The sequence below is a fragment of the Amyelois transitella genome, chromosome 16, assembly GCF_032362555.1.
Source record: "Amyelois transitella isolate CPQ chromosome 16, ilAmyTran1.1, whole genome shotgun sequence".
Taxonomy (NCBI): domain Eukaryota; kingdom Metazoa; phylum Arthropoda; class Insecta; order Lepidoptera; family Pyralidae; genus Amyelois; species Amyelois transitella.
This window is the reverse complement of record NC_083519.1, coordinates 1,227,475-1,249,519: the sequence shown is the minus strand read 5'-3', so window position 1 is coordinate 1,249,519 and position 22,045 is coordinate 1,227,475. Positions and strand designations below refer to the sequence as shown.

At 37.7% G+C, this 22,045-nt stretch overlaps 2 protein-coding genes across 2 annotated transcripts in view; one reads left to right on the top strand and one right to left on the bottom strand.

The window, feature by feature from the left end:
- Nucleotides 1-1,032: 1,032 nt before the first annotated feature.
- Nucleotides 1,033-13,734, bottom strand: LOC106138926 (arrestin domain-containing protein 17). Its single transcript, XM_013340230.2, has 8 exons — nucleotides 13,524-13,734; nucleotides 9,285-9,443; nucleotides 8,779-8,987; nucleotides 7,786-7,965; nucleotides 6,617-6,802; nucleotides 3,943-4,554; nucleotides 3,352-3,418; nucleotides 1,033-3,159 (listed from the first exon to the last, which is right to left on the bottom strand). The coding sequence occupies exons 1-8, from the start codon at nucleotides 13,636-13,638 to the stop codon at nucleotides 3,080-3,082; spliced, it is 1,608 nt and encodes a 535-aa protein (XP_013195684.2). The 5' UTR covers nucleotides 13,639-13,734; the 3' UTR covers nucleotides 1,033-3,079.
- A 164-nt stretch (nucleotides 13,735-13,898) lies between these two features.
- The window catches only part of LOC106138925 (bumetanide-sensitive sodium-(potassium)-chloride cotransporter), a 45,775-nt gene continuing 37,628 nt past the window's right edge, over nucleotides 13,899-22,045 (top strand). Inside the window, exon 1 of the mRNA XM_060948535.1 lies at nucleotides 13,899-14,554. Within this exon, the coding sequence (XP_060804518.1) occupies nucleotides 14,165-14,554 (390 nt within the window). The 5' untranslated portion in view covers nucleotides 13,899-14,164. The remainder of the gene's footprint in view (nucleotides 14,555-22,045) is intronic.

Here is a 22,045-nt window from a genome sequence, read left to right as displayed (position 1 = left end):
GATACGGTTATCCGGTTTAAATGTATATAACAGGTTCGTCAAAAAGATGACTGTCGCGAAAAGTGAAACTAGTTCCGACACGCAGCGGAGAGACAACGTAGAGATGACAGGATCTGGGGCTGAGTCGAAGTGACTAAGTAGGTATATACTATAACTTTGAAACAATTAACAAAAACACACCACCGAGCAATGTCCTAAAAGAAATGTGATGTGAAATGTGTGAATCTGTCAACAAAAAAATTAGTATTTTAACCTTTTAACCGCGCGAGTCGCATATATGCGACAAATATTGCCGTGCCCCTACCGCCCGTGTCGTATTTCTGCGACAGAGAATATCCATGATTTTTTCGTTCTATTATCGTCCTATTAACTTCGTGGTATAACTAAAACTATTATTGAATAGAGCTATTTATTACAACAATTACTTAAAATTATGTTTCATAGCTCTAAGCATTGAAAAAACTTAAACAAAAATAAGTAATTGGCAGCTCGGACTTTTCTTCGGTGTCTATCGCGCGTGTCGCATAAATATGACCATAGGGATGGGATACAATGCAATGCGCATTTTAAAAACAAAATAACAAACAGTTAAATAATCAGGTATAATGCATCATTCAGCATGAAATAAACAGTGTCATACGAAATAAAGTTAAATTAACAAGTATAACTTTAAACATAAGAATTATTAAAACGGTCGCTCCATTCGCTCTCACAAATTAGTCAAAATAAGTTAGATTTCGGAAATTTTACTAATTTTCACTTAGAGATAAGCTTTCACCTTAAAGATGAATGATTGTGATACAAGAAGGCTGATTTTAAATAAAAACATAAAAAACTTTTTGACTTTTTTTATCGATACAACGATTACTCCTCCTTATTTATTGTAGGTATTATTTTATCGATTTGTAGCGGCGCGCTAGGGGCACGACAATTGATATTTAGCCAAGCGCTTAAAAGGTTAAAAATATACACGGTATCCGCCTGCGTATAGGTTTTGAATAAAACAACTTTTGAAGTAATAAACATTTATTATGAATAACGTAATTCTGTATTCTGCATATCTTCATCGTAAGAATAAAAAACATTGCTCTTCTTATTAAAAACAAAACTAGTCTAAAATTCGTCTTACAAAAATAAGTCGTCAAATATAATTCCATAAAAAAACAAGTTTCTTCTTAAAATATGTACTTAAGAGATTCTATTTCAATAAGTTGCGTTATTTTAACGAGTAATTTAATTCAAAACTCATTTTGATCACAGACAGACAAAGCACCATCATATTTATTCTACTGGTAGAAGTACATGTAATAACAGCCTTAAAACTATAGAATAAAATGTATCAACAGTCCAGTATTAATCTTAAACAAAGTTTAAATCATAAAAATGAATGTGCATTAGACTTAATACGCTATAGACATGTACGATAAATTAATCGAAAAAGTAGCCACAATACGAGTAGTAGATTTATCACAAAGTTGAGAAGACATTTAATATATAGGTATGTCTATTCTTTTATTAATTCTTCATAAAGTATGAGTAAACTTGGACCAGAAAACCCTTTGATAAAGCTAGGAAAGATTGGAGATGCATAAGCCCAGAAGTGGGCAATCGCGTTTACTTGCTCGACGCGTTTGATCGAGTAAAACCCGCACTAACTCCTAAGGTGTGATCTAGTGAGATTCCGGCTCGCATTTGGTCGGCTGTTATCTTTCCATCTCTTTATGATTAAGCCAATGAAAAAGAGATGGAAATATCCTTTGTGTTTTTTCAAAGTGAGTTTGGCTTCGGGATAAAAAAAAATTAAGTACTTTATTGCTATTGGGACAGCTGTAGAAGGTATATGATGATAAGTACATATGCTCTTATTGTTTATAGAGTAGTGTTAGCAAATTTTAAATAATAATTGAATATGCATGTCTTAATTACTAAAAAGTACTTTATAAATGCACCAGCTCAGCTGGATGACTAAATAAAAATTTAAAAAAAAATTGCATAAGCTTATTCTTAGCAACATACATAAAAAAAATAAGATCCTCAATAATTATAAACTGCTTAAATAGTCGCATATGTGTAACATTTTTCGTCCGTGATAACCACAGTGCGCTTTCTATTTAAGAAGTTTAGACATCAATGAGAAAATTTCACACGTAAAAATATTATAATTTCACTTAAAAACTAATTTATTATGTCTTAGAAATGCATAATCGTAAATTAAGGTGTCGAATTATCAAAGACTTTCATGAAACGTCTGCATATTTATTTTTTTTAGCAAAATATATTATTTATGACCTATTGTAAATGGTACTCTTTAGAGGTAGATATTCAGTATAAAAGTAAATATTGTATTTAAAATAGTAATGATTACAAACATTTTATATAAATTTTCATCATTGTTTAACATATACCATATTTAAATTACTTGTTTTAAAAAAATTATGGCACTTTTGTGATGTAAGTATTTACTTATAAATAGATAATATAACCTACGGTATGAAAAGATCCCATAGGCTTGAAAACTGGAAGACTTAACTACTTTTATTTTTCATACAAATTTTCTCATTCACGGAATAAAATGTATTTGGCAACGACAATATAAAAAAATGTTTATGTTTAAAGTATTTGTCTTAAATATCTGTGATACAGCGGTTAAAAAGCAAATAGTTTTGCAACCAAGGAAGTATAACCAAGGTGGAAAAAACAGTCGCATAATCAAGTTTAATTTGAGAACAATGACCTTGAAATTTATAAATGGTATAACTACAAAGAGAGATAAATTAATTAAAAAGAGATAAGAGAAAAAAAATGACTCGACGTATTTTTTTTGTTTTACGTTGGTTTTTCAGTCCCCGTGTGGAACGCGCGTCGCCGTTTTTATCGCGCAAAAAACTATCGCTGTTTCGTTTTAAAGCGAAACGATTAGTTTTTGGCGCGATAAAAACAGCGTTTCGCTTGCTATGCTACGGGAGCAGGTTCTTTTATTTCCAATTTCCATGGTTGTAACTGTAAAAATATTGCCGCTAGCTTTAGTAAGGCGCATCGTGATGCAATCGCCACTATTTTAAAGTTTCTTGTAATCCATTCAATCAGTCTTCTGATTGGCGAATGATGGGTTGTAAGGCGGCGAATGTGATTGGTCGATACCGCCCTCCATTAGCGGCTCTGTGAACGATATTAACCAATGAGGAAGGTTTATTTATCGCTTAAGCGAAAATGAGAATTTACAACATTTTAATTATCGACTTTGTTTTAACTATAGAAAATAGAATATTACGATTTACGCAGGATAAGTCAGTTTAAAACAAGTCATGAAGCGCTCAACTCATTGGTGGAATATGAAGATTATATACTAACTTGTGACGTCATCAGGCGTTGAAGGTTCTGGAGCGCTAGCCGCATACGGGTTCGCCGAAATGTCGGGCTGAAATAAAAAATACAGTGTTGATAAAGTATGGCTCTGGTTGTTGGCTGTCTACCCCGCAAGGGATATAGACGGGATGATATGTAGGTATGTATGATAAAGTATATATATTAAATTTGAAATCAATCAATCAATGTTTTTTCACTTTTTAACCGACTTCGAAAAAGGAGGAGGTTCTGTATTCGACCATATTTTTTATAATAGCAATAATATCTTAATAATGTATTAAATGCGAAACCGCCGAGCTTGCATGAAGAGAGTTATGAATGTGGATGAAGCGAAGGAAGTATGCAGAGATCGTGGCAAGTGGAAAGAGGTAGTCTCTGCCTACCCCTCCGAGAAAGAGGCGTGATTTTATGTATGTATGTTTTCTACGCGTAGTTGCGTCAGTCTTGGTACAATATCATTGTTCTAGTTACCATGTATTGTACTTTATATGTTTTTAATGGCTATTCATCAATAATAGATCCATCGAATAGAATAGAACCTTTATTTGTTTTTGATAAGGGTATTTGACAACTTACCTGGGGCATCGGAACTGAACCGGGTGGTAAAAGCGGTATGCTGACTGCCATTTTATCATCACCATGCACAAAGCCCAACGTCCCAGTCTTCAGACCACCTCCGATTGGGTAAGTTGGATATGGGGATGCTGGATATTGAGGATTCCCAGGGGGCGTGATAGGGTACTGAGGGTTTCCTGGAGGTGAGATGGGGTACGGAGGGGTTTCTGAGGTCTGGGGTCCAGTGGGATACGGAGGTTGAGGGTACGGTCCAGGATTTGGTGCAGTTTGTAAGGCAGTTGATTGAGGTGGAATTGGGGGGTAAGGGGAAATCGCCACGTGGTAGGGGTAAGGTGGATGCGCAACAGGGTTGGGTGGGTAAGGAGAAGCTGGGGCAACAGGTGGATTAACTGGGTAAGAACTTAGACCAGGGTTCGGAGTAGGAAATGGCTGATTCGGCTGGTAAGTATGGTGTGCTGGGTACGGTTGGTGGGTGATCGCTGGTGGGTAAGCCTGGGCTGTGGGTGCTGGTGGGTATTGTGTGGGCTGTGCGGAGCCCAGTGGGATGGTGCCGAAGATCAGGGGGCAACTGTCGTCGCTGTCATCGTGGCAACCGTTGGGAGATACGGTGATCTGGGAAAATAAGTTAGTACGTTAGTTAATGCTTTATTGTTCACTAAAGGAGTACATTATAAATATAAGACAGTAGTACAGTACAAAGGCGGGCTTATCCCTAAGTGGGATCTCTTCCAGCCAACCTGACAATAAGTATACATATTATATTAGCTTTTAGCGCACCTCTACATTTACATCCTGTAAACAATTTTTTTTAAATTAAAAAGCATTTTTTTTAATGTAGGGATTTAATATTTTAAGTGAAAGTTTTAAGCAGATATATATGTAGGTATATATACCAACAAATACAAACTCCCCGTCTTCTCTGGACATACCGAAACGCCAACTTTACTAATCGACCATGCATCCGCATTTTATCAGTAAGTACTGACCTGACTAACGCGTGAAGAGATTACAAACAAAAAAACTTCATTTCATTCATATGTAATCACGTCTATATCCCTTGCGGGGTGGACAAAGCAAACAGTCTTGAAAAGACTAATAGGTCATGTTCAGCTGTTAGGCTTAAATGATAGAATTGAGATTCAAATAATGACAGGTTGCTAGCCCATCTATACTAATATTATAAAGCTGAAGAGTTTGTTTGTTTGAACGCGCTAATTTCAGGAAATACTGGTTCGAATTGAAAAATTCTTTTGCGTTGAATAGACCATTTAGCGAGGAAGGCTTTAGGCTATATAACATCACGCTGCAACTATAAGGAGCAAAAAAATGTGAAAAAAACGGGGAAAATTATTAATCCTTGAGGGCTTCAATGATGCCCAAAATAACTATTCTACGCGGATGAAGTTGCGGGCACAGTTAGTAGTCTATAAGAAGAATTTCAATTTTTAAAGCTTATTCCTTAGTCGCCTTTTACGACATCCATGGGAAAGAGATGGATTGGTCCTACTCTTTTTTATATTGTATTTCACAAATATAAGGTAAAAATTCATATATTAAATAATAACTGTTAATTAATTTCTGAAATGTATTCAAAATTCAAAATTTTTATTCATTATTATAGGATATTATTATATCGCTTAATAATTGTCGTATGGTTTAACAACTTGGTTGACGTCAAATAAATTACTTAAAAACTAAGTTTACTGCCGCTTCCAAGGCGTCAGTGCAGAAGAAGCGGTAACAAACTGCACTGCAGCATTTTCATCAACAACGTCAACTTCACAATATTAAATTATACTTAGAATAGAATGTGGACGGGAGAATACATTGTTCACGGGAGATTTATATATTTATAAGATTTAATATTGAAAAAAGAAAAATATATATATATATATATATATTATGAATTGCCAATTTTAAAAAGATTTATGTACAGAGTGTACTGAAATTTTGATTTAAGTTCAAATTAAACTACAATTAATTACGAGGTTCCTGTGCCAAGCTCGAGCCAGATGTTTTTATCATTAAGGTAATCATCAGTCCTATAATAAGCCTTCCCACAAAGTACTTTCTTTACATACTCTTTGAATTTTCGGTTGGGCATATCAAGAACAGACTCCGGCAACCTATTATAAAATCGTATACAGTTCCCCATAAATGATTTACTGACTTTGCTAAGCCTATGAAACGGCATGACTAATTTATGTTTATTACGTAAATTTCTATCAGTTGTGGCACTAACTTTTTGAAAAAAAGAGGTATTTTTCCTAACATACATTATAAGATCAAAAATGTACTGGGACGCTACTGTAGGTATGTTTATTTTCTTAAAGAGTTGTCTTAACGAGTCTCTTGGTCCTAAGCCGTAAATTGCGCGAACGGCCTATTCTATTATTCTTATATTTATTCTCTAGACTATAATTTTAATAGTAACAGTTACCTGATCTTAATATATTGTTGTAATAATAATAATAAATAACACTCGCCTGTTTGCTTGAAAGTTGTGTTCACCTGTAATTGGGTTGCATCCTAGCACATAAATTGAATGTTACTCCTAAATTTATTTCATGTAACTTGTTGGTGTACCTAAATAAATAAATAAATAAATATTGGTGCCGGGAACCACACGGTTCATGTTTAACTCTCTAATTTCATGTTTAATAGCAAAAACTACCTTCAGCTCATAATCGACGTCTATAAATGAGCAGTTCCTCATATTGAGCACGTCAGCTTCGGGCACTGCGATGTCGACGGTCCACGTCCGCGTCACGTGCGGCGGGACAGGGCCCCGCTTGTCCTCCAGCAGCGTGCAGCGCACGCGCTTCGTGCCCGGCACGTTGCGGGCGTGGTACGTTATCTCCTGTAATAAGTATTATAGTTATAGTTTTCACCAGTAGGTTCGACTGCGCCAATTCAGCGTCATCTACAAAAAGCGCCGAATTTAGCGCCACTTACAAGAAGCGACAAATTTTGCGCTAGTTAAAAAAAAACCGTGTGGTTCCCGGCACCAATACAAAAAAGAATAGGACCACTCCATCTCTTTCCCATGGATGTCGTAAAAGCCGACTAAGGGGTAGGCTTATAAACTTGGGATTCTTCTTTTAGGCGATGGGCTAGCAACCTGTCACTATTTGAATCTCAATCCTATCTTAAATCCAAATAGCTGAACGTGGCCTATCAGTCTTTACAAGACTGTAGGCTCTGTCTACCCCGCAAGGGATATAGACGTGATTGTATGTATGTATGTATGTTACAAAAAAGCGTCAATTTTAGTGCCACTAACAAAAAGCGACGAGTTTAGCCCCACCTACAAAAGGAAAAAAGTTTTTCGCAAGCCCACGGGTGCTATAGTTTTTACCAGAATGTAAAGTACCTTATGAACTTCTACAGAATTTTCATTATATATATGTGAAATTTTAAGATCTTATAATCACGTCTATAACCCTTGCGGGGTAGACATATCCAACAGTCTTAAAAAGTCTGAAAGGCCACGTTCCGCTGTACGGCTTTATGATGGAATTGACATTCAAATAGTGACAGGTTGCTAACCCATCGCCTACAAGAAGAATCACAAGTCCTATAACCCTTACTCGCATTTTACGATATCATGTTGTGGTACTATTCTTGAGTGAATATTGACGTCCGATGAAAATGCTGCAGAGCAGTTTGTTCCGCCGCTTCTTCTACACATGCGCTTTGGAATCGATAGTAGTTATAATTAGATTTAAGTGATGTGACGTCAATAAGTGATACCTTGTATCCAATTTTAAAAATAAATCTATTCTATTCTATTCTGCCGGAAACCACACGGCTTGTAGTTTGCACAACACTAAACGTTCTAACCTTTTTGATCGTGACTTTGAGATCTATTTCCTCGGTGCTCCTGTTGATACAACAGACTTGTACCGGCATGACCTGCCCGCTGCTGTACCCCGTAGTGGGTAGCCTCACTGTGGTCTCCGAAGAACCAGCGCTGACACACCAACAGCAATAAGAGTCTACCAGTTTCATTTCGATTGGCTCCTGAAACAATTGATAGAAATTTACCAGTTAGGTGGGTAATGTTAAACAATGTCTGTCACGCAAGGGTTATAGACGTGACGATATTTATGTTTGTAATCTATATTAATAGTAAAAAGCTGAATAGTTTGTTTATTTGTTTGTTTGGACGCGCTAATCTCAGTAACTACTGGTTCGAATTGAAAAATTCTTTTTGCGTTGAATAGACCTTTTTTTCGAGGAAGGCTTAAGGCTATGTTACATCACGCTGCCACTATAAGGAGCAAAGAAATAATGGAAAATGTGAAAAAAAACGGGGAAAATTATTCATCTGTGAGGGTTCAATAGTGCCCAAAATAACTATTCCACGCGGTCGAAGTCGCGGGCAAAGCTAGTGTAAGATGTACAACTTTAAAAAAAAAAAGCTGAACGTGGCTTTTCAGTCTTTTCTAGTCTGTTGGCTCTGTTGGCCCGCAAAATGTGCCACTGCAGTCTCCCCTGCGCCCTCTTCACAGCCCGGGAGCCCTATGTAAGCGCGCGCGCGCCCCGGCCTTTCGCCTTTGGTCTACTTCAGCGCTCAACAAGTTAAGTAGCTCGCTATCCTTTGGCGGTTTCTTGCTGGATCTCGTGTCTATAGCTAAACCCCCTCTTAAATATTATAAAGCTAGTCCGCTAGTCCTTTAAAGGTTGTAATTATATAGAATAATCTTTAAATTATGTCTCATCTCTCTTCCCTGCGACATTTTACCTAAAACACCACAAGCTGAATGTGGCCTTTCAATCTTTTCGAGACTTTGGGCTCTGTCTACCCCGCAAGGGATGTAGATGTAAACTTACTCTAGCATTTGGCACCAAATTCAAATCCAACGGAGCTATCACTCTCACAGACATCATCAATTCTTGATCAGTCTTGAAAGCTTTGTCCACAACAACTTTCAGTTCATATCTGATGTAACCGTGTTCCCCTTCGAAGGCTGTAGGACAGTTGTCCGGGATTTTGATGCTGAATGGAAGGTCATGTTGACCTGCAGGCAGCTGGTGATCCCCTGGGAAAATTAAGTAGATATGAATGAATATGAATGAGAAAAAATAAATATATATTAGACCTAACGTCAATAATGAATCTTCTTCATTCTCCTGGCTTCAGGCTCGATTGCATCCTCACCTCTGTGGAGATGAGCCCAGGGTATGCTTTTGACCATAGATCTTGTGTAAGTTGTTATGTATTTGTGGGTAAGTCAGGTATTCTATTTTATTCCTAGTTTGCGGTCTTCAGTCCTAGGCTGCAGGACGGAACCTGTACGCCAGCATGATGATGAATAAATATATAAACCAAAAATCACCTGAAGAACTGCCGGCCAGATATATCTTATGGTTCAAGTATTCCTCATAGGAGTCATGGTTGATGGCTCTGTACCGGTCGCCGTCAGTTCGTGAGTTTGGGTTCTGTTCCATTTTTGACCAGTGCACTTTGCAGTATCCCCGCATACATACATAGATACCTGACAACATTGAAACAAGGTTAATTCATGTTGTGTGGTTCCCTGCATGAACAGAAGAAAGAAAAGAACCACTCCATCTCTTTTCCATGCATAAAGGTGACTAAGTGATAGGTTTTTAAACTTATGATTCTTCTTTTAGGTGATGGGCTAGCAACCTGCCATTGTTTGACATTACATGGCATATCATATCAGTCTTTTCAAGATTATTGGCTCTTTCTAACCCGCGGGGGATATAAACATGACTATATGTATAACAAGTTGTTATAAAATTATTTGTGTTCTTTTCACAGTTTGTGATGTATCATTTATGTGATGTTATAAACTTGGGATGCTTGGTGGTGATGGACTAGCAACCTTGAGTCATACAGCTGGATACAGCTTTTCAGTCTTTCAAGTTATACAAACATTATGTACCTGTATGTATGTAGGTATGTGATATTTTTAGTGGACTAATTAAAGACACCTCCTGAATGAGGTATTAGAGAACCAAATTTAATACTTTTAGTATTGTTCTTATTTATAGACTTATATGCATTTAGAATCATGCTTCTTTCCCAGAGAGGTAGGAAGACTAAATGTTTTCCATGTTTACATTATTGCCATAAGGATTTATGTATTTGATACTTAATGTATATCATTGCATTTCAAAGGGAATGAACATGTGAAAATGTATTTATGGGTGGTGCCTAACATAACTAGAATTCTAGATATTCTTATATGTTATTAATGCTATGTTGTTCTATTCAACAAGTGTCTGTCATATTTCCGTGCCCCGCGGGAAGAATTTGACATGTTGAAAAAAGCAATTTTACAGGGCGGCCATTTTAAACTTTGGCTTCCTCTGGAAAATGCATATGTTTGTTACATTTATAACTTATACTTTATCTAAGGTAAACTTTTTACGATGATTCGAATAACGTACAGTAATTTGCATAATTTTTCTTAGTTTTTGAAATAATCGACATGTCAATATGCGTACCGACGACTTATCAAGTGACTTATCCACTTATCAATATATTTTCCAGAATGTAAAGATGAGTTATCAAGTTTTTCACCTATTATATTTCGTCTTTTATGTAGTAAACAACAATTTTAAACCAAAACTGTTATTAAAATCCTTGGTGGATGGGAAGCAACTTCATCTGCATACATTGCGACCTTGACTTGCTTGCGAAAACTGGGCCGCTGTTATTAAAAATGTACCCCCAGAACATTATTTTCTATTACTATCATCATATTTCTATTACTACATATGTACATACATAAAATCACGCCTCTTTCCCGGAGGGGTAGGCATAGACTACCTCTTTCCATTTGCCACGATCTCCGCATACTTCCATCGCTTCATCCACATTCATAACTCTCTTCATGCAAGCTCGGCGGTTTCGGGTACTTTTGACCTGGCCCTTTACCAGGACGTCCTTAATTTGATCAAGATACGTTCGTTTAGGTCTTCCCACTCCGACCTTTCCCTCCACACTCTCCTTGTATATCTGCTTAGTCCACCTGCTTTAATTCATCCTCTCCACATGACCGAACCATCTTAACATACCCTTTTCTATTCCTGTAACTACATCTTCTTTCACATCACAACATTCCCTTATCACGCTGTTCCTTATCCGGTCACTCAATTTCACACCCATCATACTCCTTAACGCTCTCATTTCCACTGCATTTATTCTGCTTTCGTGCTTCTTTTGCCATACCCAACTTTCACTCCCATACATTAATGTCGGGACCAACACGCCATGCACACCCAGTCGAGCCTTTTTGGATAGTTTCTGACTGCTCATAAAGGCATGCAAAGCTCCATTTACCATGTTCCCCGTGTTCACTCTCCTTTCAATATCACTATCACACTTGCCATCTGATGTAAACTTTGATCCTAGATATACAAACTCTTTCACTTGCTCAACTTGTTCTCCTCCAATCAAAATATTATATGCTGTCATTTCTTTCTCCAAATCAAAAACCAGTGTTTTAGTTTTACTTACGTTCACTTTCATTCCTTTCTCCTTTAAAGCTTCATGCATACAGTTTACCATCTCCACTAACTCTTCTGCTGATGACGCCAGTATAACCTGATCGTCGGCATAGAGCAGACATTTGACGAGTAACTCATTCATCCTTAATCCACTTTCAGAGTCTTTCAAATCTGTCAAACAACTATCCATAAATAGGTGGAACAGCCACGGTGACGCAACACATCCTTGCCTAACGTCTTTCTCAATCTTAACCACTCAGTGTGCACTCCGTTTATCCTAAAACAAGCACTCGAATCCTCATATAAGGATTTTAGTGCTCGTATTGAGAGACTGCTCACCCCATGCATAGAAAGTGCTGACCACAATTCATTCCTCACAACTCTGTCATAGGCCTTTTCCAGATCTACGAATGTGCAATAGACTTTTTGACTCTTGGCCAAAAACTTTTCGGCTATGCACCGCAAAGAAAAGACCTAATCAGTACATCCCATTCCCGTTCGAAATCCCGCTTGAGCATCCCATATTTTATCATCAGTTTCATTCCTGACTATTAATCAATACCTTAGCATACAATTTGCCGACGACGCTAAGCAGGCTTATACCACGATAATTTTTGCAGTCCAGTTGTGACCCTTTTCCTTTGTAAAGTGGTACGATAACAGCCTTACACCAATCTTTTAGTAGGTACTCGGCCGCTTCTCCAACACAAATTGAAAAGGCAGTACAACTGACTAGCTACTACGCCTTTTCCTGCTTTTAGCATCTCGACCCACACTATCATACCCAGCAGCCTTGGCCGCTTTCATACTCTTAAGTGCTTCCACAATTTCGAAAATTTCAATTTGGCCTTTCATCTCATTCTCTTTTTCTTCGCTATAGCAGAAATCGTTATTATGTCCTTTTTTTTTTCAAATAAACTTTTAAAATATTCCTTCCTATATCTTTAGCACACATTCTTCTCCTTTCACAACGCTACCATCCTGGCATCGGATCCTAGTCAGCTCTCTGGTTATAGTTTTTCCTCGGGCTGACCTTACGGATTTCCAGAATACTTTCAGATTTGACTGAAAGTCTTCTGATAGCCTTTTATCAAATTCCTCTTTATACTCTTTTTTCTTTCTAATCACAGCTTTCTTAACCAAATCTTTCCTTTTTTTATATTCCTTAAAAATAAAAGCTAGTGACAAAAATGCTTACAAATGTAAAAACCTTTTTATTGTATATTGTATTCCATGGAGCCTGATGTGAGTTACGCAGGCGAAGCTTTGGACAACAACTAGTACGAAAGTCAATATTTATTAAAATATAAAAATATTGTGAGATTGATCAAAGTTATGTACCTACCAAACTAGAAAACAATTATACTTGCGTTAGATTAACTAATTATCTGAATATATCAATTTACTATGTAAAAAAATAAATAAATTTTAAATGTATTAATCAAAATATTAAGTAACGTACGTATGATATAAATCGAGTATAACCGATTAATTCGTTTTATCAGTTTACATCGGGGAAGGAGGTACAATTTCTAAAGGAACAAATTCACATATCAGATTAGGAACCTCATTTGTTTTCAGATCGTAAGTTGATAAAACAACTTGTAATAATTTTCGCAAAAATTCTGAGAATTCGAAAATTGATATATAGTCTTGTCAAGAAAAAAACCCTAATTATCGAGTTATCCACATACTACCAAATGCAATATCTCCGCAATTATTCTACCAATCTGGCTGTTTTTTTTTGACAAGGTGAATAATAGGCTTAGAAAGCGTTTGGACCAATAAAAAAAAAATCATGTAGGTCTAGTTGTCAAGATCTTCCCGCGCGCCACGGATTTGCTAGTAGAGTTTGAACCTAGTTGATGGTACACATATGGTTAAGTTTTCAACAAATTATTGCCAAGGCCGTCGGCTTTTTGTATTTTATTAAATCTTGTTGTTACGCCGAAACTATGCTAAGTTTAGACATGATGAGTACGTATGTTAGTTTTGCTTAGCTATGAAGACCAAATTCTGCAAACTTTAATACCACGACTACGAAGTAAATTGGGCATATTTTCATCAAAGCCGTTGTAAAAATTAAAAATACATACCTCTGAACTTTTTGACCTTGTCTCTCGAAAATATAAGACGCCCATTAAGCGTTTGACCAGTGTAGTATGTATTACTGGGGCTATCTAATAATATCCGCGCGTTATCAAATCCCATTTTGTATCAATTTTTAAAAATATTTCAAAAAAATTTATAATAAGCGGCCAAAGCCGGCGGCCGCCTGATTGTTTTGATTTGATTTAGAATTTTTGATTTGACAATTGACAAAGAACAAAATGTCACTGTGAACGAATGAATAATGAACGTCATTTTGCGAATTCTTCATCACTCATTTTAATGTCAAAGTCAAACGTCAAATTGGTATGATTTAAAATTTCAATGCAGTTGAGTCCAGTCAGTCATTTGTCAAACTTTGTCGTTAGAGGATGTGTGGAAAGATATAGTGATTTTATGTTTTTCGAAATTCGAAACTTATCCTTTTCGAATTAGTAACGAAAAGTTTTTCATGAAATAAAGTAAAGCATTTTCAAACTGATAATAAACACAACTTTATTGCATTCGTGGAGTGAAGTCTTAATATGCAAATTAGTTATCGTGGACACGACTATCAAAAAATGCGCGTGTTCAGTGAAACATGAGCACGTTTTGAATTAAAAAGTATTCATTATAGACTATAATCAAAATGGCATCTCCTCAGAAAGATATAGAATTAAGTCCAGTTAAGACCGATGCTAAATCTTCGGTGCCGGCGGAGAGGTTAGCAGTGCCGCTGAATGACGAAGAAGATGTTATTATTGGCCGATTTCGAAAGATAAGTTCTGCTAAATCTATGGCAGCGACAAATGGGAATATCCAGTATCCAGAATTATCTTTGCCGTCGAGAAGTGATGATGTGGAAGTGGGACTGCAGTTCAGGGCGAAAGATGCGGGGGAAAGAGACCGGCTACTTGCAGATGGTCCAGCTAACGGACCCGTGATAGTAGCCGCCGCCTCCCCAGTGACGAAGAGCAGTTTTCGGGATATTGAAAAGCCATCACGATTTAAGGACCACCCTTCTGCAACCAGATTTCAGGTTAGAAAATTAATAAATTTACACAAAAATAAATTTCTTATACACCTAATAGCAATTTAGGTAGGTGTACCTAATTGTAATGATGGGATTAAAAAGAAAAATATTCATAAATTTTATTCTATAATAATTCTTAAACTGTAAGTACAGTTTGTTTTAGTTGTTATTTACACATTACAGAGAGAAGGTAGTTTAATTATTACCAACCAATTTTTTTTTACCAAATAGTGGCCTTTGTTACATACAAGGTATCAAAGGCTATGTGCCACTAGTTCCTTTTTCTCTAATTGGTCTTCTTCTCTTTTCTGGATAGTAATATTTTTTCTTCTTCTACAGCACATCACCCACTGCTGGGCTTAGGCCTCTCCAATATCTTTCCACAAATGATCAATTTCTAAAAATGATACTTTAACAAAAGTTGTTCAGCCTCATGAATATTCTATTTTACAATAGATTTAAGTGCATTTGACTTCTATCTGCCTGGTTGAAAGCAAGATGAGACCTGGATTGGTGCATGTGAGCTCAAATAATGCCTATTCACTCTTGCCTTGAAAATCCCCAGGTTTTTTGTGTGAATAGGACAGTTGACGTAGACCTAGACAAATTTACCGTGATTAAATCAGAGACTTCCTAGCAAAAGGTCAGGTCAAGAGTACCCGAAACAGACGAAGCTTGCATGAAGAGTTATGAAAGTGGGAAGAAGGCATGATTTATGTATGTATGTATAGGGGATATTAGTTATATTTTTAATTATCAATAGGTTGATAAAAATACATACATATGGACTTGTCTATATCCTGTATGGGGTAAACAGAGCCAACAGTCTTGAAAATAATTTAAGTTGGTGATAAATCATTTCCTGTTAAAGGAGTTCCAACATTGTCATTCACAAAAAATTGCCACATGCATGTAGGTATGAATTATAAACCAACTAATATATTATATGTAAAAGTAAGTTTATTTGTTTGTTAGTTATCTCTTCACACGTTATCTACTGAACTAATGTTATTGAAATTTGGCGTATATGTAACTTAAGAGACTGGAGGACATATAATACTTTTCATCACGGCAAAAAATATAGAGCCCGTGGGATTTGCGAATTCGCACGTGTAGGCGGCGTTAAATTCGCGCGTGTCTGTGGCGCGAAATTCGCGAGTTCGAAGCTCCGTGTAAAGACTAGTATTCCATAATGTTAAATGTTAATATGACGATTACACTGATATATAAAATCTAACACATCTCTACTGACTATGAACTCACTACTTTATTGTAACATTACAATAGCACGGATGCCTCGTGGTTGTCACCACTTGTCACCATTGTTTTATGTTGACCACAAATTAAGTGGGATAAATGGCGTAATGCCGCAAGCACGTTAGGAGGGAAAACATAGATTTAATTTATTGGTCAAAACACATCATCATACTAAACTTGGGATATTTGGCTCACCTACACTGTTACGAGGACATTAGGAGGGAAAACATATAGGTATAAAGATGATTTATTGGCCAAAACACATCATAATACATACAATTGCATTGGTTGTTAAAATGATATACCTACTTACATATAGGTACATCATTATAGGTGCAATTAAGGAAATTGAATGATGGATCATGATCCGTGTGGTTCCCGGCACCATTACAAAAGAATAGGACCACTCCATCTCTTTCACACGGATGTCGTAAGAGCCGACTAAGGGATAGACTTGGGATTCCTCTTTAATGTAAATCCCTGCCAATCTAAGGTCTGCCGCGCCGATGGATGCATGGCTAGGGGCGAGCCTAGTCTCGAGCGTGCCACTTCCGCCATGGGGTTGGGCGACCCCCAGGTAATGGCTAGCCTTACCCTGGCATGCGGGGCTCTGCTGGGGCGGACAAAATTTTTCCCTAGCGTCTCGTGGGAATCGCATGGATGCAAATCTTTTGAAAGAGCACCTAGATGGCGGCGATGGTGTCCGCACCCCATCACGTCTCGTTCCCGGCGGGAGCGGTATGCGGTCTGCTGAAAGCCGCTTTGCGACGATGAATGTAAGAGGAGGAATGAAGGATAAGATTGAGGAAGTATGCCAGATGATGGATGAAAGACGTTTGGATGTGTTGTGCGTGAATGAAACGAAGCGGAAAGGATGCGACGCGACGCAGCACGGCCCTTACACGGCGTATTGGTCTGGAATTTCCAGTACCAGCCGAGGCTGTCAAGGGGTCGGTCTAATTCTTTCTGCACGAATGGCTGAGTGCGTGAATGAGTATGAGTGTGTCAGCCCTCGTCTTCTATGGATTAGGCTGAAAGTTGGAATCACTCGGATCTTCGTTCTAGGTGTTTATGCACCTTGGGATGTGGGTTCGAGGGGTACAACATCAGCAAAAAGCGAAAACGAGGAGTTCTGGAATAGTGTAAGAGAAGTATTGAAAGTTACCAAGCCAAATGAGAAGATTATTATGTTAGGTGATTTTAATGGATGGGTGGGTGTAAAGCGTGATGGATATGAAAAGGTGCTTGGTGCGTTTGGTGACGAAAAGGTGAATGATAATGGAAGAAGTGTATTAGAAATTTGTCTAGAGTGGGATCTTTTTGTGTCGAACTCAATGTTTCAACATAAAGAGATCCACACCTACACAAGAGTGGAAGGTATTTTAAAAAGTATGATAGACTTTGTGATTGTAGATGAAAGATTGAAGAACAAAGTGCTGGATACCCGTGCATATCGCGGTGCTGGCATTGACTCGGACCATTTACTGGTGATATCCCGGATAAGGGGTATCTTCAATCGCTGGCGGCACAGGGTAAGGGAGCAAACCAGCGCTTTGGAAAGAGTAAAAGTAGAAAATTTGCAAGATATGGATGTAGGTAAGAAGTATATTAATAGACTGAAGGATGAATTTGAAGATTTAGAGGAAATGAGCTATATTGAAGATGGATGGAAGGAATTTAAAGAAAGAATTGTGAAAGTAGCTGTTGAAGTGTGTGGTGTAAGTAGAAGAAGGAAAGGAAAAAATCACAAAAATGCGTGGATGAGTAAAGATGTGCAAGAACTTGTGCGATTAAAGAAGAAAGCATGGCTGGATTTGTTAGCAGCAAAAGCTAACTTAAGAATGCAAGAGGTTATAGATGAAGATGTGAATGAAGCACGTAAGGAATATAAGAAAATGAAAGATTTGGTTAAGAAAGCTGTGATTAGAAAGAAAGAAGAGTATAAAGAGGATTTTGATAAAAGGCTATCAGAAGACTTTCAGTCAAATCTGAAAGTATTCTGGAAATCCGTAAGGTCAGCCCGAGGAAATACTATAACCAGAGAGCTGACTAGGATCAGATGCCAGGATGGTAGCGTTGTGAAAGGAGAAGAATGTGTACTAAAGATATGGAAGGACTATTTTGAAAGTTTATTTGAAAAAAAGGAAGGAAATAAGAAAGATTTCTGCTATAGCGAAGAAAAAGAGAATGAGATGGAAGGCGAAATTGAAATGTTCGAAATTGTGGAAGCACTTAAGAGTATGAAAGCGGGAAAGGCTGCTGGGTGTGATAGAGTGTCGGTCGAGATGCTTAAAGCAGGAAAAGGCGTAGTAGCTAGTCAGTTGTACTGCCTTTTCAATTTGTGTTGGAGAAGCGGCCGAGTACCAAAAGATTGGTGTAAGGCTGTTATCGTGCCACTTTACAAAGGAAAAGGGTCACAGCTGGACTGCAAAAATTATCGTGGTATAAGCCTGCTTAGCGTCGTCGGCAAATTGTATGCTAAGGTATTGATTAATAGAGTCAGGAATGAAACTGATGACAAAATATGGGATGCTCAAGCGGGATTTCGAAAGGGAATGGGATGTACTGATCAGGTCTTTTCCTTGCGGTGCATAGCCGAAAAGTTTTTGGCCAAGAGTCAAAAAGTCTATTGCACATTCGTAGATCTGGAAAAGGCCTATGACAGAGTTGAGAGGAATGAATTGTGGTCAGCACTTTCTATGCATGGGGTGAGCAGTCTCTTAATACGAGCACTGAAATCCTTATATGAGGATTCGAGTGCTTGTGTCAGGATAAACGGAGCGCACACTGAGTGGTTTAAGATTGAGAAAGGCGTTAGGCAAGGATGTGTTGCGTCACCGTGGCTGTTCAACCTATTTATGGATAGCTGTTTGACAGATTTGAAAGAGTCTAAAAGTGGATTAAGGATGAATGAGTTACTCGTCAAATGTCTGCTCTATGCCGACGATCAGGTTATACTGGCGTCATCAGCGGAGGAGTTACAGGAGATGGTAAACTGTATGCATGAAGCTTTAAAAGAGAAAGGAATGAAAGTGAACGTAAGTAAAACTAAAACACTGGTTTTTGAAATGGAGAAAGAAATGACAGCATGTAATATTTTGATTGGAGGAGAAAAAGTGGAGCAAGTGAAAGAGTTTGTATATCTAGGATCAAAGTTTACATCAGATGGCAAGTATGATAGTGATATTGAAAGGAGAGTGAACGCGGGGAACATGGTGAATGGAGCTTTGCATGCCTTTATGAGCAGTCAGAAACTATCCAAAAAGGCTCGACTGGCTGTGCACAGGGGCGTGTTGGTCCCGACATTAATGTATGGGAGTGAAAGTTGGGTATGGCAAAAGAAGCATGAAAGCAGAATAAATGCAGTGGAAATGAGAGCGTTAAGGAGTATGATGGGTGTGAAATTGAGTGACAGGATAAGGAACAGCGTGATAAGGGAATGTTGTGATGTGAAAGAAGATGTAGTTACAGGAATAGAAAAGGGTATGTTAAGATGGTTCGGTCATGTGGAGAGGATGAATGAAAGCAGGTTGACTAAGCAGATATACAAGGAGAGTGTGGAGGGAAAGGTCGGAGTGGGAAGACCTAGACGAACGTATCTTGATCAAATTAAGGACGTCCTGGTAAAGGGTCAGGTCAAAAGTACCCGAAACCGCCGAGCTTGTATGAAGAGAGTTATGAATGTGGACGAAGCGAAAGAAGTATGCAGAGATCGTGGCAAGTGGAAAGAGGTAGTCTCTGCCTACCCCTCCGGGAAAGAGGCGTGATTTTATGTATGTATGTATGTATCATGATCCGGGTTAGGTTGCTACCTAGGTGCCCCAAATGCCTGCGTTTTTATCTAGCTTAAATGTATGTCTTTAAATTTTAAATTATCACTTAAACATACATACATATAGTCACGTCTATATCCCTTACGGGGTAGACAGAGCCAATAGTCCCGAAAAGACTGAATGGCCACATTCAGCTGCTCGGCTTAATGATGGAATTGAGATCCAAATAGTGACAGGTTGCTAGCCCATCGCCAAAAAAAGGAATCACAAGTATGTAAGCCCTACTCTCTGAGCTAATCCCTTAGTCGCCTTTTACGACATCCATGGGAAAGAAATGGAGTGGTCCTATTCTTTTTTGTATTGGTGCCGGGAACCACACGACACTATTACTTAAAGTTTTCTGAAAAACAGTTTAAAAGATTTTGCGTGAAAGATTAACAAACACAAACATATACACTTCCTGGCCAACTTCAGCCATCACGAGAATAACTTTAATAAACAGTGTTTCCAACATGTTTGTTGTTGTTTACGTACTATTTACATTAATCGGGTCTGAAGCCGGTACATCAAGGCCTTGACCTGTTAAATATTCATGAAATTGAGTAATATGTTTATCATTAACTGTTTCTGTAGGAAAGATTTGTAAACAATATGTAGTCATTTCATATGAATAGTGACCCTCTCCAGAAAATAATGTCCCTTATATTGTACGGTCCTTGAGCATGATGTTAGTTATGAATTATGAATAAGAATTCTTGAAATGAAAGCAAGCAAGTAGTGTGTCCGCTGGAAACTATAGGTGTTTTTTTTAATACGTTTTTCATTTCGAAAAGCAGCTTCTAAACTTGCGATTCTAATTTTAGGCGGCGGGCTAGCAACCTGTCATTATTTGAATCTCAATTTTAACATTAAGCCATAAAGCTGAACGTGGCCTTTCAGTCTTTTCAAGACTGCTGACTCTGGCGCTTATTATCACGCGTAATTAGGTATCTTACTCTTTGAAAGTTTAGAGTATCTTTTTGTATGACCATAATTAACGCCAGGCGTATTACCGCATTCGCTCCTGTATTTTGGTCTAGCTGAATATTCCTGACCGTTGGTCACTGAGGGTCTAATTACGTGCCACCACGCATCAATGTTGATGAAACATATCATGTTGAAGGGCAGTTTAGGGTTCGCTTAGTTTCACCATAAACGCTATCCATATTGAAAATTTGGTGCTGTATCTTGGCGAGTAAATTTCCGAGTTTGTTTGAGTTTGGAATACTTGACTTGGGATGTTGATGTGACAGCTAACGACTGCAGAAAGAAATCAAAATTGAAACGAAAATAGTCAGAAAAGTTTGCCGTGAGAAATATTATCCCATTAACGAGTATCTTGTTAACCTTTGCACTTCAATGGTTTCTTATATCTACATTGCACGTGGATGTAAATGTGTTATTGAAATGATTGTTTCCTTAAAAATTCATATTAATTTTATGGGTCTATTTTTCCTTCCAGGAAACACAAGGAAACAGGTTATGCATCAATTAAAAAAAAATATTTTTGCGAACTCGCTCAACTTGTGTGCATATTCTTTATAATAATAAAACGTCCAATAGAACGGAAGTAGATAAATATAGAAAATAATAATAGTAAGTAGATAAAACCACAAGCCACAAGATTTCAACGGTATAGGTATGGTCGTACGCTTGTTTGAACTGAGAATTGATTTTAAAACAACCTCGCTTAGTTTCACAATAGTATCGTCTTAATAAAATCTATATACTATATACTAATATTATAAAGCTGAAGAGTTTGTTTGTTTGTTTGTTTGAACGCGCTAATCTCAGGAACTACTGGTTCGGATTGAAAAATTCTTTTTGTGTTGAATAAACCATTTGTCGAGGAAGGCTTTAGGCTATATAAATTCACGCTGCAACTATTAGGAGCCAAGAAATAATGGAAAATTGGAAAAAATGGGGAAAATTATTTATCCTTGAAGGCTTCAATGTGCACAAAATAACTATACCACGCGGACGAAGTCGCGGGCACAGCTAGTCTTAACTAATATTTTAAATGCGAAAGTAAGTTTGCTTGCTTATTGCCTCTTCACGCATTATCTTCTGAATCAATCTTCTTGAAATTTTGCTTATTAGTTTAGGTATAATTAAGAATCTGGAGAAGTACAAGGGTTACTTTTCATCCAGGTAAAAATTAGTTCCCGTGGGATTTGCTTTTGTTGGTGGCGCTAAATTTGCGCAGGCGAAGCTGCAGGTAAAATCTAGCTTTGTAATAAACGATGAAATAGCAATGTACCTGTTAAGAAAAAGTCGTAAAACGCCCGCATTCGTACCACAAACGTTTCAGCGGTCTAGGTCAGGCGCCTGCTTGGGCGCTCCAATAAATCATAATAGCGGTGAATTGGATAAGTGCAGGCCGGCGGTGGCTTCCTATAGCCTCGTCTTGGGTTCCTCTCCTTATGGC